The sequence below is a fragment of the Haliotis rubra genome, unplaced genomic scaffold, assembly GCF_003918875.1.
Source record: "Haliotis rubra isolate DU_JTF1 unplaced genomic scaffold, ASM391887v1 Scf28, whole genome shotgun sequence".
In the NCBI taxonomy this organism is placed as follows: Eukaryota; Metazoa; Mollusca; class Gastropoda; order Lepetellida; family Haliotidae; genus Haliotis; species Haliotis rubra.
In genome coordinates this window covers 3,250,247-3,273,780 of record NW_025766891.1, presented here as the reverse complement: position 1 = coordinate 3,273,780, position 23,534 = coordinate 3,250,247, and the positions used below count along the sequence as shown (strand labels likewise).

At 37.8% G+C, this 23,534-nt stretch overlaps 1 protein-coding gene across 2 annotated transcripts; it reads right to left on the bottom strand.

Annotated features, from left to right (window-relative positions):
- Window positions 1-943: 943 nt before the first annotated feature.
- Window positions 944-20,541, bottom strand: LOC124281152. Of its 2 annotated transcripts, none has more exons than XM_046717178.1 (3): window positions 19,816-20,541; window positions 18,518-19,707; window positions 944-961 (listed from the first exon to the last, which is right to left on the bottom strand). In XM_046717178.1, exons 1-2 carry the CDS (start codon window positions 20,397-20,399, stop codon window positions 18,537-18,539), a joined length of 1,755 nt encoding a protein of 584 aa, XP_046573134.1. In that variant the 5' UTR covers window positions 20,400-20,541; the 3' UTR covers window positions 944-961; window positions 18,518-18,536. The 2 variants fall into 2 exon arrangements, with proteins under 2 accessions (XP_046573134.1, XP_046573135.1); XM_046717179.1 differs by having other exon boundaries at window positions 18,518-19,704.
- Between the last annotated feature and the right edge of the window lie 2,993 nt (window positions 20,542-23,534).

The window sequence follows — 23,534 nt, the reverse complement described above, 5'->3', positions numbered from 1 at the left end:
GAGCCAGGAATACATCACATATACCGTGTTTCTTGGTCGGGGCGATGTGTAGAAATCTAACGCAACTGCTAAAGAATGAGATAAGAATATAAAGCATGGTCAGCCTTTGGGTTTTGGGAGATCTACTACTTCGTTGGAGAGGGATCAAAACAAAGTCGTATGCATGATTTTCTATGTGTTCCATGAGTCGTTGTTTCACTTGCGCTAAGGGGGTCCTCAGTTTTGTTGGTGCAATACTGTGGCCATCTGAAAAAAAACAACCAAATTATACATCTCGATGAAAGTATGTTCGTTACACACATAGAATGGTCCTGTGCCAATTTTGTGACACCTGCTTGGACACAGGTATAGCAGAAAGAGTGTAATGGGATAGAATTCTTCATGGGCAAGCCCAGATATGGAAGCTGATGTAATTGTGTCTTTGGAGGGTACTGGGGAAGCCTTTTTGGGTGCAGTACGTCTAAGATAATCAGAATATCTGATTCAGATCCATTTTACAACATGAGCAAGACATTGCTACATGATTTATGGTTTTGCTTCAACCATTGAAGACAATCCCAGAGTCTACGTCAACGATCTACTAAGTTTTACAATGGTCTATAGTTACCCTTTTTGAAAAAGTAACTTCTGATTTCAAAGAGACTATTTCCAATCTGTTTCAGGTCAGGACAAAGATGTCATTTGTCCCAAGATAAAGATCCTGCTCATCCTCCCCTCTCTATGGTATTTTTTGCTGCAACATAAAGTAAAAGGTTATACATGTTAAAAGGAAACAGAGGGAAACAATGATATTATTGATGACCGAGACGTTCAACAGCTTTCAGTTCTTCAGGGAAACATTGATGGACTTGTGATTGTCACTTACTGATGGATTATGAGATATGGTGTTTGTTTTGAACAGCTTAATGAAACAATCATTGTACCGATTATATAATGCACTTACCAGGCTTCCACATCCTGCCTGCAATAATGAAAAGAAGACGACATTCACAATATTGTAAAAATAAATTCCACCAACCAATTGCTATAAGGTACGTTCTCAGTAAGGATTACTCGAATATAACATTGTTAGATTATGTAGTGAGACACCAATTCATTCACCTTTTCGCAAACACACTGACGTCATCTGTAACTGATACTGATTCATAAACACATGCTGATGATAAAGTCGGACACATACAGCTTTTGTCGGAGATTTCTTAATGATAACCACGCAAGGGGTTTTGACATTTTACTTTTATAAAAGTTGATATGTTGTCAGTGTGTGTAGACGTATTTCAATCTTGGATTTGTAAACATTATCAAAGGACCAAATCTGGTTTATATATTAACGTATGATAACAGATGATGAATATAGTTATGTGAGAATATGCATTATATCGAGGAAAGATGTATAAAGGAAACAAACATACAATTAGACCCAATTATTACCACCAAATCTTCAATAAAGTCTGGAAGGCAGTCTTCGAAGTCTCTTTCTAGATGTTTATTTCTGTCCCTTATGCATTACAACTGCACGATAACATACAATACAAGCCATAATTCAAAATAAATTTGATTAACAATAACTCGTAATTACATTTAGAAATCCAGAAGATGTAGTGCAGAATCTCGGTGGACCCAGGAGCATGTCTAGCAATTTGTGGATTGTATCAGTTGATAATTTCGTACATACAGGGTTCTACATAAAGCTATCGCCGGACATCACGGTTATAAGCCAGCTTTTATAGAAATTATGTCCAGCGAAGCTCACGCTTGTAAACCATGTTTTATGGAACTTATGTCCATTTGAGACCTCACTACTTAGCCTTAATGTACAACCATCTATGGAAACTGATTTACTTCTAGTAATTTTAAGCATAATAATTTATTATTTCTTATGTACAAAGTTGCTGACGCCTTCCTGTGTACATGTGTACACATTTTAATTTTTCTTTTATCATTTCATTTCCCAAGTCTCACACAAAATACATATGGCAAAGAGGACAACATCCAAAATGTATATGTATATAGCTTCAGTGATGTTTTGCAAGGTATGGGTATCGTACTGAGGTGGTGACTTCCACCCCTACCTCCCTTTAAAATCATCAACACCCCTAATAGCCATAAATCATGAACGGTCCCTTACCTCCCTTAGAAGTAGACTTGTAATAAGTAATATCGTTCAGGTTAAAGCATCCGTTTCATGTATATTCTGCGGTACTTGTGGATGGTACCCACGTATTGCCAAAAAGGTGAGTATATCCTTCCCTCAAGCGGCTTTTGTCATCTCTGTCTACGGAAAGTTGGCTGGTCAGTTGTTCACCCCCTAATGAACAAAGGGAACGTGTGTTACAACTCAAAATAGAAAAATAAATATTGGGTACCGTCATTTCCTTTGTGAAGTAATGATATAATTAGGGAAATGACTTTCACATGTCTGCCATAAAACCCATTTCCTGAAAGGTCTACCGTGTGGGACAAAGGTAGGTCTTCGCTGGCTGATTTTGGAATGTTGCAGGATGGTCGTAATAATAACTCAGCAACTCATAATATATATACGAAAGGCAAGTGAATCAATTTTAGGATGTGGATCTTGACATTTTTGGATGCGGCAGAAACTCACCTGGTGTGCGTAGCGAAAACATCTCTACACATTCGATTTTGAAACATGGACCAGGAGGTGTCGGGTTTTTCAAGTTAAAGAGACTCTATTAACACCTTTACAATATAACATTTAAGTTAATAACAGTCGCTATGGGACGCTTTCCAAGTAAATATATGTGCGAAAGACTCTTTATGACACTCTACTCATCCATATTATTGAATACCAGGGGAAATGGAAAAATGCTATGTATCTGCTATATATGCTATAGTAGATGCGTGGCAATCTGGAAACAGATTACGCAGAAGGTGTGCACAACGTACAGAACAGAACTGTCGATTCTCATCATGTAATGCATGAATTATGACGATTTATTGGTTGTCGATTGACAGCAGTTTTCTGTATTCTTAATGGAATAAAAATGTTTACTGGATGATTTTACCGCCGCCGGTGAGTTTCTAGTTTTACGCCGCACTTTCGTAAATATTCCAGCTTATGCATGGCGGCGTTTACCTGCATATACCTCTGGGTGGAAGAACCACGTGGACTTTTCTTGTAATAAATAATATCGTTAAGGTTAAAGCATCCGTTTTATGTATAGCAGCTATGAAATTGTGATGGTACCCAGGCCATGCTGTCAAAAGGGTGAGCATACGCTTCCTCTCAAGCGGCACCCGTCATAAACACACGGAAAAGTTGGAAGTACCATGTGACTCTCTCTGTCATCTGCGGAGTGCTGACGCGTAATCCGTAATGTCACGCCATCGGTAGCTTGAGAACTCGAATTTGGCTGGTGACACCCTTGATTCTGCGTCGAATAGCCTTATTGTTACTGATCCATAAGGAAATGAAGTGTAGCGGCGAAAAATATCTTCACTTACTGAACCACATAATGTACATATGCCATGATCTATCAATTTCATTTCATTTTAGTAGTTCCTTTGTTCGGGTGTAAATGGCTCCAGTGCAAAAACTTTATATTGAAAATCTAAAAGTTTCGTGTCTTTGATTAAGTTGTCTATCATTATTGGCAAAATATGGTTTTCCCAATTTATCAAATCAGTTAGTTCCCCGTTCCATTTGAGACGCACATTCTGGAATGGTATAATCAGATATAAAAATTATCATAGAATATCCCAGAAATTCACTTTACCAGGTTTGCTCAAATCGTTCAAGAGGAGAAATACATAGATAACGTCGGCATGTTCAATTTGTTTTTGTTCGCATAACTTCTTTCCCTGTTTGGGTATGCCGCTGGAGAGCACGTTTAAAATCAGAGTACAGTACCCTTTTGTCTTACTTCCTTTAAGTTCCACAAATGTTGAAAATCGTGGTCGTTACGAAAATATCCTTTAATATAAATATTCGGTAATCGGTGCCGATAGTCAGAAGCGACGTTTACACTGTGATTTAGCTTCATAGTGAAACATCAGTATTTCATTTATGTTGTTCATAAATACTTTAACACATCATGCGAGCATCAGAGGTCTCTACAAAATGGATTTTTAACTTTATAGTGTTTTGTGATGTTGTTCAAGCGTATTCACGTTTGGTTTCCATTGAGTAAGTCCCAATTACTAGTATTATATATTCCTCTCGTCTCCAATAAAACATCCACATAACTCGCGTCCCTTTTTCCTTGTATTTTATAATAATCTTTATTTGCACTGAAAAGGCCACAGGCCCATAGTATATAAAGTTGTTTTAAAACATATTCTATTATCTTGAAAATGAAATGAATCTGGCACAAGTTATCCAACTTAAGAACGCCCCTCTCCCAGAACTTACATATGTCATACTTTACAGCCTTAAACATTGATAACAAGGGATTTATTGAATGAATTCCCATAAGGTCATTTAAAGAGGGTGTGTCTAATATATACAGGAATCAAACTTCACAAAAAATCTTTCCAGTGAGCTTAATATATATACATGTTCAAATAATAATTCATTTTCATATGGTGATAGTGTAACATGACCAAATAACTTCTTAAGTATGATTAATGGGTGATACGATGTTTGACGACAGTATTTACATTTACAAACAATTCTTTACGCTTTGCAAGTTGTACACAAAGAACATTCTAAGAGATAATGCCATGAATTTTCACGAGAACAAGTCTCAGCCAAGTACAAGGGGCATCTGATCTTAAATTAATTCCTGAATAAATCAAAATTAAACTGGACTTGTAATGTACCCTAGTTTCCATTGTGAATATTGTTCAATTTCCTTGGCCACTTAGACTAAGAGGGGGTGGGGCGGCATGACGATTTTACTTCTAATTTTCAACTTTAAAACCTTGCTAAAAAGTCTCTGTTTATTTTTCTATACAACATTGTTTCCATATCTGTATAGTGTAGATGGAACAAAAACGATGGTAAGAAGTTTCAATCTCGTAAAATGGAAGGGAGAAGTTTCTAAAAAGAGGTTATGAGATGATTTTTGTCCAAATATATGTAGGTGAAAGTAATTCCTGAAATTTTATGATGGTGCAATATTGTAGAGAATCTTATAAAAGAATAAGCAAAGTTTTTCTTTTTCTTCTACGTTCACTAAGGGTTTTCCTAACCAGTTTCAAAATGCAAATGATCACAGAGTAGTATATTTTGAAGTCCACCATTGCTATACGAGCTGCTTCTAGCTGTAACTGTTCTAAAGAGTTAGTTTGGTTAGCTGCTGTACATCCATCCTATAATTAAATGCATATTCAAAATGTAGGGACGATTTGAAAACAGTGTAGATCTTATTTAGCGCTGTACTTTTAAATAAAACAAATAGCTTCTTAAACTTTAGTAGCTCTCTTATGGAATTTATAATATCTGAGGTTTTCTTTAAAATATCAGTTGTAATGTGATGAGGACCGACTCCATTTCCAAAGATAATGTTACACCAAGATGTTTAGGGAAGGTACAGCCTTAATGTTACAGCCGTCAAGATTTAAATTGTCTCAAAGCTTGGTCACTATCTCCTTGGTAGAGAAACAATACAGCTTCTGTCTCATCACAGGTTGCATTGAGTAAACTGTGACCTTGTCGATGTCACCTAACGAGCAGAAATTTTCGTTCCTTAGTTACTCTGTAATGATTGCATTTCATTGGAAGGTGCACTGAGTGATGTGTCATCAACAAAACAATCTTGTTGCGCAACTGAATTCAACGGCTATTCTGATCCCACATACCGTGAAAAGGGACCCAAAAACTGAACCATGTGGGACTCCGGCTGGTAGTGTTCTCGAATGAGGCATTGTGCCATTCATAAATCTGATTGAGGTACTGCCTTGCTTATGTGTAAGTAACAGAAGCCAAGTTAGTAAAGTTACCCTTTTAACACATATATATCCAATTTCAATAAAAGGCCCTCTATGCTAGACACGATCCAAAGCTTTAGAAAGATCTCTACAAAATACTAGCACGTAGGAGTTTTTCTTTGCTATCAAGCGATGATGTACATACATTGGGAATTAGAAATTTCTATAAGTTGATGTACAGTGGGAGTGAAACACCGCTGAAAACCAGCCTGAGTATTTTGTACAGCAATTTATTTATCAAAGAGAAGTAGTTGACAGAGGATGCTGGGAAAACAACCCTAGTTAAATGTTGCTACTGACACAACTGATTAGTGATATCGGTATATAATTTAGATACCAATTGAATTGTCACCTTTTCTTAAATGGCGGCATGTATGTATCTTTTTCCAAACGTTTGGGGAAGTACTCGAGATCGAGAGAGAAAGATTAAATAATAGGCAAAGGGAACACCTCGTATATAGACTTAACAGTTTTCTTTAACAATTGATGACTAATTTTATCTGGTCCGGTTTAGCTTTCTTTGAAGGAATTGAACTAATGATAGCTCAGAAATTTCTCTCACTGCTATAGCTCTCATATCAATTGGATGCATCAGTCCCTTTGACAAAACTTCTAGGAAGTTCTAATGTATTCATTAAGATTCTTGAAATTGATTGAAAATATTCCTTTGAGCTTGTTGGCTTTACCTAAACTGGAAAAAATAGATGGAGCGCTCATCGTTACTATTCCCTCTACTAAACATGGAATAGTTGAGCTGGAACCGGAAGATTTTACCGTCCAATGTAAAAGGTAAAAGCACTAATAAGAAGATTCGTTTTCTGCATGCATTTTTAAATAATAATTCGTGTCAAGTTTGAAATAAAAAAAATAATCTTTGGCATAAGTTTTCATGTTATTTTCTTTGTTACGTTGCTTTTTCTATATTTTGTGCAAAGCCAAACATCCCTCCGTAGTTCTTAAAGGCTATTCTTCTGAATCTATACTGCTTTTCCACCTTCTTTCTCTTCTTAGTCTTTAGATCCCTTACCAGATTTTATCATTGGGTCTGATGGTGACAACCTTTATTATGGATGCATAGCCTCGGTGATAAAACTAAAGTGTCTAAGTCAAAATAAACTGACAAGATTCTTAGAGCATTACTGCAATTATTAAACATGGAAAACCAGTCTTGTGAATCGACTTCAGTTGATTTTAATTTTCAAAATCACCTTTCTTATAAATAATTCATACGTCTCTCATTATAAGCCACTCTGTGCAGATATAAGGAGCATTGATGTTAATGTAGGTACCTTTATGATCACTAATGTTTCTACTGTAATCCTATCACCTTACAGTCCTATGAGAGCTTCAACATCATCGCTGACAATAACTGGATCTAAATAAAGTAGTGATATGTTCCTTGCACTCTAGTAGGTTCACATAACCAATATTTCGCATAATTTTTCTATCCAGGAATGTTATGGACAGCATGAGTCCTGGCAGACAACATATTTACATTTATGTCGCCAGTATAACAGTAACTGTACTCGATATGTCTAGAGCGGCTTCAATCAAGTTGTTAAGTTCACTAAATTCTCTATTATATTCTTGGTCTCAGATTGCGCATATAATTCATGGTTCTTGGGAAGAAATACTTCAATCCAGACGGATCTGTCGTTTATATTTTTCTAGTCTTTTTAAAATTAACATTGTTTCTTTAACATAACTCATAACACCACCACTACTAAAGCATTTCTATCCTTTCTAACGGGGTTAAGGAAAATCCATCCCATTTTAGATTTTCATCAAGAACCAGATTCATCAAGGTGAGTTTCAGTCAAAACATACAACATCATAATCTGACAACATTTCTCAGGACAAATACCTTTGCGTGTGTGACGAAACTTCTAACATTTAAGCGAAATATAGAGAGTGATTGATCTGGGCTTACATTTGGGAGGTACGTCCGAGGATTGGACTCTGATATCTCCGGGCATAAAGTTATGTTTACATTTGAGAGGGGATTTGATCGGGTAATCATAGCATAGAAAATGAACATTGATTACATATTTGGAGAAAATAGAACTGATATTTACTACTTGAACAATGAGGATAATTTTATCAGATTTGGATGGACATAGTAATATCTTATAATAATATATCTGGTTCGCAACCGGTCATAAAATGGACATGCATTAGGAGGAAGTGTAATTCATCTTCTATTTTGTTTAAATTACAAAGGGAGTGTACATAATCCTATTTTTCTCTTTTTACATTCACATATCTGCCTTCTTTTCGATCAACAAATCATGAGAAGAACACCTGAGTCAAAAGTCAGTGCTATTCTAAACTTGTTTACATTAACAAAGGATAGATATGGCCTCAAATGACTATATGGCTTTTGTTAAACAGCGAATACATGCATTGGGATTTTGCTATATGTTATCCATTCACACCTTATGTTTGAATATACATATCCTTTTAGTCTTGTCGTTAAGGATTGAGGATGATAAAGACTTTATGGATGTTCAACTTCTTTATTTTAGCAATGGTGACGTTTCTGGTATAGATTCTTTTACACAGTTTCAAGCATATGGGGAATGAAGGGTACACCCAGTATATATACAAGATAAGATAAAGAGATAACAAAACAAATGGGTGGAAAACAAAGCATCAAAGAAAGTTACATGATGTGCTGCAAAATGGTGTCCTCCCATTTGTCAGAACTCCCAGTTGTGAGACATTACTAATTAAGGAGTTCAGTGCACACAGGTGGTGCTTCTACTAATCCCTACGATGAAAGTGGGAACAGCCCTTGGTTGCTGAAGGAGGCCACCCGCTGGAGGCATAGTTCATTAAATGAGTTAATTAACACAGAAGACATTGTTCGCTGAAGAGCTAATCTATTGTTTTCTAATAGATACTGAATTACTTCGAAAAAGATTATCCTGAACTGGTGATATATTCTATTTGTTGAGAAGGCCCGCCATAATGGTGATCGGAAAGAGCAGTCAAAGGTTTAATAAATACATTTGGATTAATTATTGTTTCACAACAGTTATTGCTATATTTTTCAAACACGTAAATCTGAGTAGGTAAATTAATTACTTTCTCAAATGATCACGAAGTTACTCTACACAAAGTGTTTATTTTTGTTGCATTTATCTGAGATGGGTTAATTACTTTTATCTTTAGAGGTTCATTAAGTTACCTCCACACAAGATTCATTTAAATAGCTTAATCCATAATTAGCTGGGGCTAATCTATCTTCTATCAGATAGGGGAGTAAGGTGTGTTTTCTTTGCTAAGTACCTACTCCACTGTCTCACAACTGAGGAGTCCTACAACTGGGAGTTCTGCACAAATGGGAATAGGACCGCTACAATAGCATGATGATGAGCTAAGATAACATAAAATGAGATGGGTGGGATTACCAAGACAAATTCAGTGACTGTAAGCTAATTAGGGAGAAGCTTGTGGGTGGTGGGGATTAATTGAGTGTGAAGCCAGTGTGGAGGAATGCCAGTTAGGCGGGTGATTGGACAGCCAGTGTGGTTTGAGTGGTAAATTATTTGTGGATTAGGTGGTTGTAAGCTGATGGGGATGTAAATAGCCGTGATCCCTGTTAATAGAGGGGTTAAAACGGCGTATTTGTAATGCCTCGGCCAATTTACACTTGAGCGTAATCATGTTTGTTGTTTGAAAGTAAGTTTGGACAGTCCCAGTTGATGTTTCCTCACTGGCTTCCCACCACTCAATCCCCCCACCACCCTGGCTTCTGCCTAATTAACCTACAGTCACTTCAACTGTCTTGGTAATCCTACCCATCTCATTCATGTTATCTTAGCTCTCATCATCATGCTATTGTAGCTCATCATGTAACTGTCTTTGATGCTTTGTTTCCACCCATGTTATTGTTATCTCTTTATCTTATCTTGTATATGAACCGGTGTACCTTCATCATTCCCCCATATGCTTGAACACTGTGTAAGAATCTATTCCGAAACGTCGCCATTGCTAAAATAAAGAAGTTGAACATCCATAAAGTCTTATCTCCTATACCACCAACTTCTAGAAATGGAAATGTGCGAGGCAGAGAAAGCTGATGGTGCCAAATGCAAGCATGGACCACAACAAGCTTACTTCTCAAACACCGCTTCGGTCACATTACATGTAAGACAGCTAGCCAGAAGCTGTACAACAGGCCAAGCGGGCGTATGTGAAAGAAACCGTGAAAAGCTAAGCATCAGCAGTAAATGCTGTTGTTCATTATAGGGCCATACCTATCTTCACTTCATACCTTGTTGAACTAAAGTGATCCTGTATCAAGCTAGAAATAGGTGTCGATTGCAATAACATGGAAGGTGGATTAAGGCAATCATGTTTTTTGCTGCGGCTAACACTACAGATGTGCAATAATGGAAGTTAAACAAATGTAAAATTTTAGACTAAGAAAAAAAGTCTCACAAGGTACTGGTTGCCAAACACTTTTTAAACGCACCTGTTAATGTTTCATAAACAGTCCTATTTGTCGCCTTGTTGAGGATTTTATCATGAATGGGTATATTACGTCTTGGCAAGGTATGAGCAGTTAAAGTAGAAACAGGAAGGAAAGAACGAGGCGCAATAAACTTAGGTTGTATAGAGAATATATGAATTGTTATTTTACTGAAACCTGTATTTCAAATGCATTGTAAGCAAGACACTACAGATCCTGCATTAGCAAAATTTAGATGTGGCGTAGCCCTTTAAGAATTGAAACCGGTCGCTATGAAAATATTCTTTTAGAAAATAGAAATGACTTGAAATGTCTACTTTCGAAATGATTGTGTTAATCTATGTATGCAGTATACTATCAGATTGAACCTGATAATATCGACGAATTATGCGTTTATATTCAACAACTCCTAATCTTTGTCATGTTTAGCCAAAAATCTGCCTGTTAATCTTCAACAGAAGCGAATACAGTTTGTTTTATGCTTAATAATCTTCTTGATAATATTTAGGTTTTTTAAAATGATTTTTTTGTCTCTCATAATTCCTCTGTTCATTTTACTATTTTGAATGTTTTTGTAAATATCACTTTTGTAATTCCACAGTGAGATGTAGATAAATATTGTCTGTCCGCCTGCCTGTCTGTCTTTTAAAATATCTGAAGACAGATCATTCAATGTCAGTCCCAAAATGAGACATTTTACACTTTTCTTTAATTTACCTGCCACATTGTATTATTAAATTACATATACATTTCCAAGCTTTAATACGCTTTAATTTTTCACTACTTTAAAATGAAACTTATGTACTTCTTTGATGTAGGAACCACCTCCGTGGTGTAGTTGGTTAGAGCGTCCGCACACGGAGAGCAGGAGGTCGCGGAGTTCGATACCCGACCCACGGCGTCATACCAAAATACGTTAAAACATGGTCTTTTGTTGGTCCCTGCCTGTCGCTCAGCATTAATGGGTGCACAATAAGGACTGGTCGGCTTGGAGTCAGTATACCTGTGTCTGGAGTGGGATATTCATGCTTCACTGGCGGTACGGTATATCTCAGTGGGCTAAAGCTAACTATAAAACCAGCTTAAGTCCAGGCTAGTACAAGCAGCCGCACATAATATTACCTAGCATACACGTCGTCATATGAGGCGAAATATTCTCAAGCACGACGATTAAACCCAATTTCACCTCACCTTCTTTGATGGAAGACATGGGTTTTAAATTCTACACTTTGTAAATGAAACTATAATATGAATAATTAACTTTTAAAAACTGGAACGGATGAAAGAAATAGCTTTTGCAAATGAATGAATATGGTAATTTGTAGATACGAGAAAATATCAAAGAGAGACAGTTCAAATCGTTCCTTGGCCAGTGTGTTATGTATTGCTGAGACTGGTATAGTAGTAATCGAGTGTTAATTTCATTGTATTGACGGGCATGTGCTTATTGCACCTATATACCCTCCTACCTGAATTGTTGTCGCTAAAAACGCTGAAATGTGGAGGGGCAATTTGCTCCTTTGTCCACCAACAATAACTGAATCAATATCACAGCCTAATCTGAAAATGTATTTGCATAACGTAAATCTCCTTTGAATAAGGTTTCAGAAAATATTAAAACCATGTTCTGTGAAATTTGCACAGAGGGGATAAATGTCGTAAAAACGATTATTTTGCTCACATTCCGTTATATTTCCTTTAAAAGCTCGCAATGTTTGAGAAAAGGATTGCCATCCCTTTAATATATCCAACCTTTTCTTCGCTGGAATAAATCTGCATGGCCCAATTATGTACGAGTAACTGTTCATGTCTTTATAAAGAGAAATATCAGATTTTATCGGAGGTTTATAATGATTTTGTTGGATCAGACACCATATTATTCTATGGTATCCGGTTTCATAAACCTTCCGGCACTGACATTGTGACTGCCGTAGGTGACATGTGAGGGCATTGTCTAACTACGCCTACGAATGACCCCTCTCTCAAACAGTCGATACACATGATTATGAGAGGCGTCTCTCTTACGCGTAACGGTACTGCGAGGGTGGTTTGTTTGTGACGAGCAGTGGGAGGACAGTAGATATGTTTCAACTGGATGGCACACCTTTACATGAGGTAGAACTCCGTTGAGGAAGCTTTCAGAGAATGTTAAAATCACTTTTCTGTGAAAATTGCACATAGGAGTAAAGTCTGTCGTCAAAAAAACGGACCACTATGAGGAGCCAAATAAAGACCGTGAAGTCTCAGGCGCTTTGGTTTTACATCGGTGGAAGGGACACCCTCTCTCGGTGGTAGTTTGCAATGGTTTTACTTCCACCATAAAGTATCCAAGTAATATAAGAAATTGTCACCCATGCTACTGTGTTAATAATGTATTCTATCCTCTTAGCTCTTGAAGGAAGAAATGTTTTAAAACGCGATATATTTCGCCTTATATATTATGTTCGCTTCCAGACAGTCCACGTAACAAGAAGGACGTTTTGACTGAACAGATTTAGTCAGGCATCGGTTACCTCAATTAATTCTCTCAAATGCTTCTGTCATATCCATTTGACAGGGAGAGCATTATAATCACAACCCCAAAGAAAACTTGCAATAACTGTTGACCAAGTAGGATTTACGAGTCATTTGAATTATGTATGGAATGCACGAAAACTCACTTTCTAAATATATCAACTTTAAGTAGTTTGTTTGTGTACCTTAAAACGAAAACCTTCAAATTAAAGATGTATTCCCCGAATTTCTCGGCACAAGGCCACAATCAACGGCCATCGCTAACTTCTGGCACTTCACGTCGAGTGGTACTTTCAGTCAAATATATTCTTTATAATGCAATCTTTTTTTTTTACAATCCTGACCAATATGTTTGTTCTTTGGTGAAGAGACAACATTTAGGTGCAAGATATATTCATATAATTAACTTTTAAATCACTTTCCTTTGGTTACTGTTGACTGGACATTTTACTTTTTGTTGAAAACTGCAATATATTGCCGCCGGTGCGGAAAACCTATTTTCTACAAATCCAAAGTCGTAATGGATTTTTGGTTCGGTGCTTTTCGAATAATGTTTTGACGCTGGGGATATTATAAAATGTCAGTATGTCATAACAATAACATAATATAGTTCTGTGTCTTTTTTGTTACAAAAGGACAATATGTCGATGTATGAAACTTTTTTTCTGATGGAGGACCTGCAGTTCACAGAAACGAGTGAAATCAGATCTAGTGTAAGAAACTAGATTTATGATACCTAGATTTCTTGGAATGGTGGGGTTCAAGAAATATTCATCGCATGTGTGAACATTTCTGCCTCACAATATGTGTTTATTTTTGTATTGACATTGAAATAGGTAAACAGCACATTTTCGTTCTCCGAGTAGAGCTTTCAAAGTTTTAAATCTACCTAGTATTTTTACATTGTTTGACGTGTGTCCATTTTTACACACAAAAATACTAAGCTTAGTGACCCAAATGCAAGGTTCGCTTTAGCCTTTAGAATTGGTACAGATAGTACAACCTCACTTTTATACCTACTTTTGCACACTGTACATGTTCATATTTTGCTGTTAAAATAGAATGATGAGGAGTTAGCTTGGTGCAATGATGGCACATTGATGTTGTGGTTCTGGAGGAAGTCTCTAGTGTGACGTGCTGTGTGGGGCCTGGCATTGTCCTGTTGAAACAACTCCTCTGGCGATCAATGATTGGAAGGAGGTATGGGCGTAGGATTTCATCACAGTACCGTTGAGCTGTCAGGTTGCCCTGGATCATCACCAAATCCACTTCTCCTACGGCGGGTGATCGTTCCCCACATCATAACACTTTCCCGGCCGAATCTCTGTCTACCCGGGGAACGCAAGCGTCGGCGAAACGTTCACGTCGACGTCTGTACACCCGCATTCTTCCATCGCGTCGTTCCAATAGAAATCTCGATTCATCACTGAACCAGATTCTACGCCAATTCGGTAGGTTCCAGGCCTGAACGTTGGTGCACCATTGAACTCGATGTCGGCGATGTTGTTGTCTTCTGGCACGTAAACCAGCCTCTCACAACCTGTTCCTGACGGTCTGTGCAGAAAACCTCCTCAATCCGGGTATTTGTCGAGCTGTACTGGTCGCCGTAGCTGTTCGATGACGCAGGTGATGTACCCGGATGTAGCGATCGTGCCCCGCAGTTGTCTCTCGAGGTCGCCCATTACGAGGGGCATCTGCTATCGAATTCTGCCGGCGATATCTCCCAGAGCCGTTAAATGGTGCTTTGGTGAACATTCATGCGTCGGGCAACTGCACGTTGAGACTGGCCAGCTTCAAGCAAACCAATGGCGATCTGACGGTCGGCTTTACTTAGAAGATGGCATTTTGCGTCCGTCAACAATATTCCAAATACAGTGAATAATCGACAGACAGCGATCAACCTTTTATACCCATCATTGAAACTATCTGATCCCCAACTTTCATGTGAATTGCATGTGAATTGTGTAAATCCGTGACACTAGACGCCGAAATTGAAAATCATGCTGTTAAATACGGGTATTTTACGGATGGTGCGTTTTGTTGTGATGTTTCAAAACATAAACACCATAGGACTCATAAACAGAGCAAAACATTTTGTAAAATGAATCACGTTTTAATTCATTGCTACATGAAATTGCTATTTTCAGGATGCGTTTCTTTTTGGGAGAGTATATATGCATTATGCATTTGCTAATATTTTATCACAATTAGAAAAGCGTGAATGTTATTTTAAAACACAATTTTGTCACGCTCCATATCCCGCACCTGTTGTTGAGGCCGGACTGCTGCCGATGTCGATGTCGTTATTGCGTCGGACAAAGTAAAAATCAAAGCATCATCAGCAAGACTTACAGTTATATGTTTTCTTTTCAACATATCAAGTGAAGAATCAAGTGATTTTCCTAATATCAACAACAGTTCAAATGAAAGATACTGAAAAAACTTAAATGTGGACTGTTGATAAACTACTGTTCCTGGGTCACGGAATCATACAAGGTCAATAAGCTTTTATGATATCTGAACTATATGGTGAAAAACACATTGTGTTTTTCCTGCGCTATGAATAAACATACTAGATAGTTATTTGTGTTTACATTTGGGTTTGACACACGAACTATCTCCAAATTTACTGTTAGTATTCAATAACGAAAGATTTTTAGCAGACAACCCTTGTCTGTGACATTACATCCGGTGACCTTTGCACCTACAGGAAAACTGAAGCTTAGATTTCGCGACCTTAAGTTTCGTTTTCCACTCGTCATATTCAACTATAAATGATAAATGGAACTCTCGTAGAATGATAAGTTCGTCAAATTCGCCGGGGTTTATACATGAAAGTCGTGTAAACTTTGTTCAAATTGAAATAGCAATATTGTATATTGAGGTTGGTTTTCGTACGCGTACCAGAATGCAACACCGGTATTTTTATGTAGGTTAGCGTCGAAAACAATGACCATAACACTTGAAATTAGGACTGGTGAAAAGTCATAATAATAGAAGCGACAAAACCTTTACCACATCCATACGAAATCTGTGCTAAACGAAGAGTCGACTGTACAACTTTGTCTTTGTCATGAGTTTAGATTTGTTTCAGCAGTATTACAGCTGTACGATGTTGTTTGTAATCAAATCGAGTCTGGATCAGACAATCCAGTGATTGTCACCATGCGATACGATGACAGAGCATGTGTTTATGAATCACTATGACATAGTGATGATACTAGGTGTTCGCGAAAAGTTAACCGTACCCTGCCCTACCGGTGGCACCCGTTATAAACATAATATTATGCTAAGTCTAGTTAATTGTTCACCTGAAATAATTTTGGAACGTAATGTATACGTCAAAATAGAGAATTGCATCGGACATAATAAATCATGTATTATATTCTGAAATTTTCGTAACATGACACGTTGGAATGAACGTAATGGTGTCATTTGAATAAATATGTTATGCAATCGAAAACTCGACGAGCGTTTTCGAATATTATTTTTCAGAAATGTTGTTTAATTTTCCGTAGCGCCGATATTTGCTGATACAAATATACAAATATAAACTCTGTTAAATATGAGATCTCGGAGATAAGAATATTGAAATCGGTTTGCGCCAATTTAACGATTATACAGATTCCTAACATGAAACCCATTCCACTGTTCAATCAAGTAATTCTGGTAAACTCTACAAAAGTTACATTATAATATGTCTATTTTGACCTTAACCTGTGTATGTTTTGAAATTATCAGGATATTTTAGCTAATAATGTTAATATTTCTACCAAGTATTAATGTGCAAAATATAGGTTCAGTTGTCCCTTATTTAATGACACACCGACTGTTTGAAATTACCCGAATCTTACAACACCTTATGCTGAAACTAATTCAGCAGGCTAAAGGTTTAATAGCTAGCTTCCTCAATCGCTTCTACGCGAAACGGCTTCGCACAGTTTCGAAGAAAGTAAATATGAAGTATTTATGCTGGGTTTTTCAACGCAATAAGAAACAGGTGTACGTTCGTGTGTCTCGAAAACTGCATATACAGATTTTATTATACGATAAATGAGCTTTCAGAAATACTAAATTTAAGTTTCTGAAAAATATGCATATGCGTGAAATTCGCTGTTAATAATCGTCAAATTTTGCTTAAGTAATGCACGTTTTTGTGAAAATTTGACTTTGATTTTGATTTTGATTTTGACGTTTTCATTCATGTCGTTCATGAACTTGAACAACTGTCAATGGCCCTAGCAAGTTTAATGTATTTTCATTGATAACACTTTTAAACGCGTTTTTTTTTGTGACGGGGCGCGGTGGGCGAGCTGGCTAAGGCGCTAGGCTAGTGATCCAGAGAGGTTGAGGTGCCGGGATCGAGCCCACCTGTGACCGGGTGTAAAAACCTTGGAGTCAACTTTGTGTGCAGGCTCTTTCAGTGTTGTCACAACCCCTAGTGTACAGTACACAACCCTGTGCACTTAAAAGAACCCACGAATCCGTCACCCACGAATCCGTTGGTATATGACCAGATGGTGGCCACATGAATAGGTGCAAACACCTAGTTGCGGGTACAGCAACGTGCAGTAAACTTGGACAAAGTACTGTGACTATGTGTCCCAGTCCACCCAACTGTGAATGGGTACCTCGTTAGGATGGGAAAGCCACAATCACTCGGTGCGCCGAGTGGCAGCAAGAGTAGTATACTACCCAGGGAGTTGAGATTGATATTACGATGTGCCGTTAAAATTGACATCCAATGATCGAGGGGAAAATACCAGCGCCTTGAACATGCACCATTTGCATGGATATGTGCGCTATATAAATATACCATAATAATAAAAAATATAATAGTAATATCCCTGTCCGCAGTCAAGCAGTCACGTGAATGAGTGACCTCCTCGCATAACAGAAGACCGTCACGTGTACACGTTACGTCCTCGGCTGTTAAGTATTTAGGACTACACTTCGTTCGCCTTCTTTATAAACGTTGTAACATTCACCTTTAATGAATACTTTTGTTTATGTGAGGAAACTGTAGAGATATTCACTGAATATATATCACATAATGTTGTTTCGTGTGTCGTACATGTATGTTGTCTCATAGCTACACATCAAAATGCCTTTTTACAGTTAACAGATCTGATAAACGTATGATTGATATAATATAAATGGAGATTTTAAGACAGGGCTTCAGACAGGTGACCAAACCTTTGCGACACTTTTACTTAAAATAACATTTGTCAGTAAACGTGAATGGGAGTAATTTCCAACAAATCAATGAATTCGTTTGTTCGCTTATTTTAAGTAAAAAAATGAACGTATTGTTGGTTAAATCACCATCAAACAGTAAAAACTGTAATTTACTAAAAAAAGATGAAAAACTTGGCACATTCTGTGGTTCATCTCACAAACTGTGACGTTCTTTCCACACACCAGTTATGCACTTTTTTAGGTGTTATATCTTGTGTATCAAATCAAAATTGCCATTGAAATCTGTGAAGGCTTCTCCATTCCATTAGGTTTTAGTAATGGACATGAAGTAATGATATATCCCATACACGCGATCGACGCTCACCTAAACCAAGATTATATTATACTATTAGATTATATAGATTTGATAAGGTTAGACGAACCTTAGTAACTTACCGTCGTGTGTTACAGCAGTTTACTTCTGAGTTACTCTTCGTTTTGTGAGAGCACGTACCCAGTCCTTGATATCTATCCGTGTGATCAGTTTGAATTGTCTGTCATATCTATATGCAAGCGGTCCTTGTTTGTCATGGAACACTATCCCACTCACTGGTCTGACAGCAACATGAACAACTACAGCATCTTCATCACCATGTCCATCATGTACACTTTCTCCTCTCACTCTCAGATAAACTTTTTCCTCTTCTCGAGAGCATTCCCCCGCTGGTGTACAAGGAATAAAATGAATTAGGAAAATATTTGGATCTGGGAATAGTTCCTTTCCATCATAGTCACAGACGAGGACAGTATTCCGAATGTAATCCCCTAAAGTGTCCCTGAAAATGGTTCTGTCCTTCAGGATGACTGGTTGGATGCGGTTTACTTTAGTCTCATAACCATATCCCTTCTTGAAAGTAGTTTCCTCATGGACGCCATAAAGAAAGGAACCACCACATTCAGTTTTAGTAAATGCGCTGATATATTCTGCAAGTTTATGATTCTTGATGATGTCCTCTGCTATTGCTCGACCATCTTTCTTTTGAGAAAAGTGACTTTTGATTTGAATTGATCTGTTTTCGTGCACATTCTGAAGGTGATGTGCCTGGGTCACACCAGGAAGTGAATGGAATGTGTTGCACAAGGATTTTCTTTCCCTAGCAAATGTTCTGAGCGTTTCTGCACGAATATCTTCTATGCGGTCATCGAGTGTTGTCTTCGTATTGAATTTAGAGGTCGTTACGTTTAAAGAAGCTCCAACATACAGCACGAGAAAGTCGCCAAAGCCGTGACAGCTCAGTGCCTCTGTCTTGTAAACATCAGAAAACTGTTTTTCATCTTGAATCAAATCGTGAAGTTTTGGGTCAGCAAACTCATTAAATGCGCCAGTGAAAGTATCTTCAGGTGCCAGGCCAACAAGATGAATAAGTATGTATCCAGAGCTGGAATTCCGCAGAGCCGATACTTTTCTCAGTAACTCAATAGCTTTACGATCTCTCTTCTCCTTTTTTCTTCTTCTCTGCTCTTGGTTTACTTTCCCTTCTCCATATAAGTACTTGACATGAATCCCGACAGACAAGACATTGCTTTTTGGTGAAGCTCTTTCCAGGAACTTACGAGCTGCCTCCTCACGCCGTGGAATATAGTTACTGAAATGTAAAATTGTCAGAACAAATGCACGGAATAAAACGCAAGAAATAAATAACAAAAAACCCCAACAAAATGTTCTTATTCCGTGGTTAAAATGCAATACTTACTTCAGGCACTCTGTGTGAAATGCTCCTTTTACGTGGTAACACTTTGCATCTGCTATGTCCTCATTTTTCACATAAACTGACGCGGGCTCAGAACCTTTTGGTTTAAGCTCTTCTTGCCTCGTGTATAATATGTCTTCTGTTTTCACACAGACAGTCACTTGTTCAAATCCTACTGGGGTAAGATGACTTGCTTTCCTATACTTTATTTCTTCGTTCTTCGCATAGGTTGAAACTTGATCAAAGCCGGTTGGAGGGCTGTCCCCTTGTCTTGCGTATTTTACTTCCCTATTCCTGGTGTACACAGTGACTTGTTCAAAACCTTCTGGTATTAATTTCTGGTTCCTTGCATATACTACGTCTCGACCTATGACAGAAACAGTTACGCATTCAAAACCTTTCGGTAAGGAGCTCCCTTCTTTCAGATATGTGATTTTGTCATCTTTGACACATACATCGACGCACTTAAAACCAACTGGTATACAATCCTGCTTTGTCACATAACGCACGTCCACATCCTTGTTGTACACATTTACACCTGGTAAATCTGGCTGTATTTCATCTCCACAATAGTCACATAGTATCATGGCATCTGGAAACCTGGTGTTAAAGTTTCACATATGAACACAGAAGTTTGACTGTTAATACAATCTCCTACAGAGGCACAAGCACAGATCGCATGAAACGGAGACGTCTGTCAAACTGCGCCGTACGTAATGTGGTATTGACTCATACGCATGCGTGGCAACAGCGTCAACACATCACGTGATACACAGCCAATGAGAGCATAGTTATGCACATGATAACTCGAACACAGAGAGTGGTGTGATACCAGCGGATTTCCGAAGTGATCTATTTGCTTAGCAGAACACTGGAGTCGGTAGATCGACGAGATCCAATAATTCAGGACCCCCTCCGAATGATGACGTCACAAACAAAATGGCGGCCAAATTGTATTGTTGGGTGATCGCTATTTGGAGGTCGGTGATCGTGTGTGTGTGTGTGTGTGATGCGTTTGTGCGCTCGTGGGTGTAATGACCCGTTGTTCATCGACCTGTGACGTCATTAATGGCTGTCGTCACCGTGTGTGTTTCGGCTGTTCGCCCGTTTGTGACGTCAGTTGATCGTTTTAGCTGTTTTAGCTCTCCCAAACAACACAAAACAAGCGTGTATGTAATTAAACAATTCATATTACCGAACACCTAACTCAACATCCTCCTATTTTTTTGCTCTGTTTCATCACATGTAACATTATGCAATACATACAACTTGATGATGAATTATTAACGTTTGTACAAAGTAGCGACACAAACAGTCATATAGCATTGCTGAAACCAATGACATTTGTTAGATAAAGGACGGCAGGGCTACACAGTCAAGGGTTAGTGTTGATCGGACGGTACAGTCCATATATGGCTAACAAAGCCTTACATTATGGTCTGGATTTGCGTTATGTACTTCCGACTCCTCGAAGTTGAGTCTAGCTCTAACTTCCGCCTCTCTACTCTGCAACGCGTGTGGTCGTCTGACACGGCGTATGCTGCGACCAGAACTGGGAGATAGACCATGAAGAATGATACTTGTTACTCTCAACCCGAGAAACAATTATTAAGAGCAAAATCCCCGGCACTACTCGTGTGCTTTATTTTAACTACTGTTTGCAAAAAATGCCAATGACAGCATTCTATAGCTACATGGTCGATGTGCGCTATAGTATCGGCATGTAAACATAGCAGCGCAAACAAAAGTAGAAATGTGAAACTGAAAAGGAATAGAATTGATTTTCATGTTCTTTACTTGAATTACCGAACCTTGGTATTATTCCATCTTAGCATAAGGGAGCGAACAAACAATGTTCCTGATTGAGGGGCTGGATTCATTCATTCATTCATTCATGCATTCATTCATTCATTCATTCATTCATGTGATGTGCATGGCATGGGAATTTATTTTACAGTTTAATGCTTATTATAATATGTGTAAAATTGGTACATTGTATCTAACTATGGACATTCCTGGCCACTTCTGCAGTGTTTTATGTACTAATACAGCCTTGTTTCCATTGGAATTATTACATTAATGTAATACTTTCCTGTCTCTATCAGGAATATGTTTATGTCATACTGCCCAGTTTCCATTTGGAATATAACATTGATGGCATACTGTGTAGCTTCTATTAGGTATATAACATTGATGCCATACTGTCTGGCTTCTATTAAAAATATAACATTGATGTCATACTGTCTAGCTTCCATTAGGAATATAACATTGATGTCATTCTGTCTACCTTCCATTAGGAATATAACATTGATGTCATACTGTCTAGCTTTCATAAGGAATATAACATTGATGTCATACTATCTACCTTCCATTAGGAATATAACATTGATGTCATACTGTCTAGCTTCCATTAGGAATATAACATTGATGTCATTCTGTCTACCTTCCATTAGGAATATAACATTGATGTCATACTGTCTAGCTTTCATAAGGAATATAACATTGATGTCATACTATCTACCTTCCATTAGGAATATAACATTGATGTCATACTGTCTACCTTCCATTAGGAATATAACATTGATGTCATACTGTCTACCTTCCATTAGGAATATAACATTGATGTCATACTGTCTACCTTCCATTAGGAATATAACATTGATGTCATACTGTCTACCTTCCATTAGGAATATAACATTGATGTCATACTGTCTACCTTCCATTAGGAATATAACATTGATGTCATACTGTCTACCTTCCATTAGGAATATAACATTGATCTCATACTGTCTACCTTCCATTAGGAATATAACATTGATCTCATACTGTCTACCTTCCATTAGGAATATAACATTGATGTCATACTGTCTAGCTTCCATTAGGAAATTTGCATTCATGTCATTCTTTCCTGCCTCCGTCAGTAATATAAGACTAAAGTCATACTGTTCATCCTCCATTGGAATGATACATTGATGTCATGCTGCTCAGATGCCTTTGGGAATATTACATTGATGTCATACTACCCAGATGTCATTGGAAATATTACATTGATCTCATACTGCTCAGATGCCATTGAGAATATTACATTGATGTCACACTGCTCAGATGCCATTGGGAATATTACATTGATGTCATACTGCCCAGATGCCATTGGGAATATTACATTGATGCCATACTGCTCAGATGCCATTGAGAATATTACATTGATGTCATACTGCTCCGATGCCATTGAGAATATTACATTGATGTCATACTGGCCAGATGCCAATGAGAATATTACATTGATGTCATACTGCCCATATGCCATTGGGAATATTACAATGATGTCATACTGCCCAGATGCCATTGCGAATATTACATTGTTGCCATACTGCCCAGTTGCCACATATGGTATTGTTGGGATTACTCTTTCTTAATAAAGTACAGATTATAGTACTTTTGGGGTTGAGCCCCATTCGGGATTCGAATAATACTAGAAAAGTAAAAGAAAGTAGTAGAATCTGTACAATATTTAGAAAGTGTAATCCCAAATATGGGACATGTTACATTTGACCACTTTCTAAATGGCATTGTGTAATTATAGCTTTCGGCCGTGGAAGCCGTGCCATTTTACAATTATCAGAGGGGTACACAAAGTCCTCAGTCTAGACTACCAGTTGTCCGACTTCCATTTCTGTGGAAGTCGTGGTGGCTGAGCGGGTTAGGCGGCTGACTCTGAGGGT

What these genes read in the sequence shown, in the direction of transcription:
- LOC124281152 (XM_046717178.1), bottom strand. Translation starts at nt 20,399, where the DNA reads ATGATACTATGTGACTATTGTGGAGATGAAATACAGCCAGATTTACCA. An exon ending in TTTCACACAGAGTGCCTGAA is followed by an intron (nt 19,708 to 19,815) that starts GTAAGTATTGCA and finishes TTTACATTTCAG; the next exon opens with TAACTATATTCCACGGCGTG.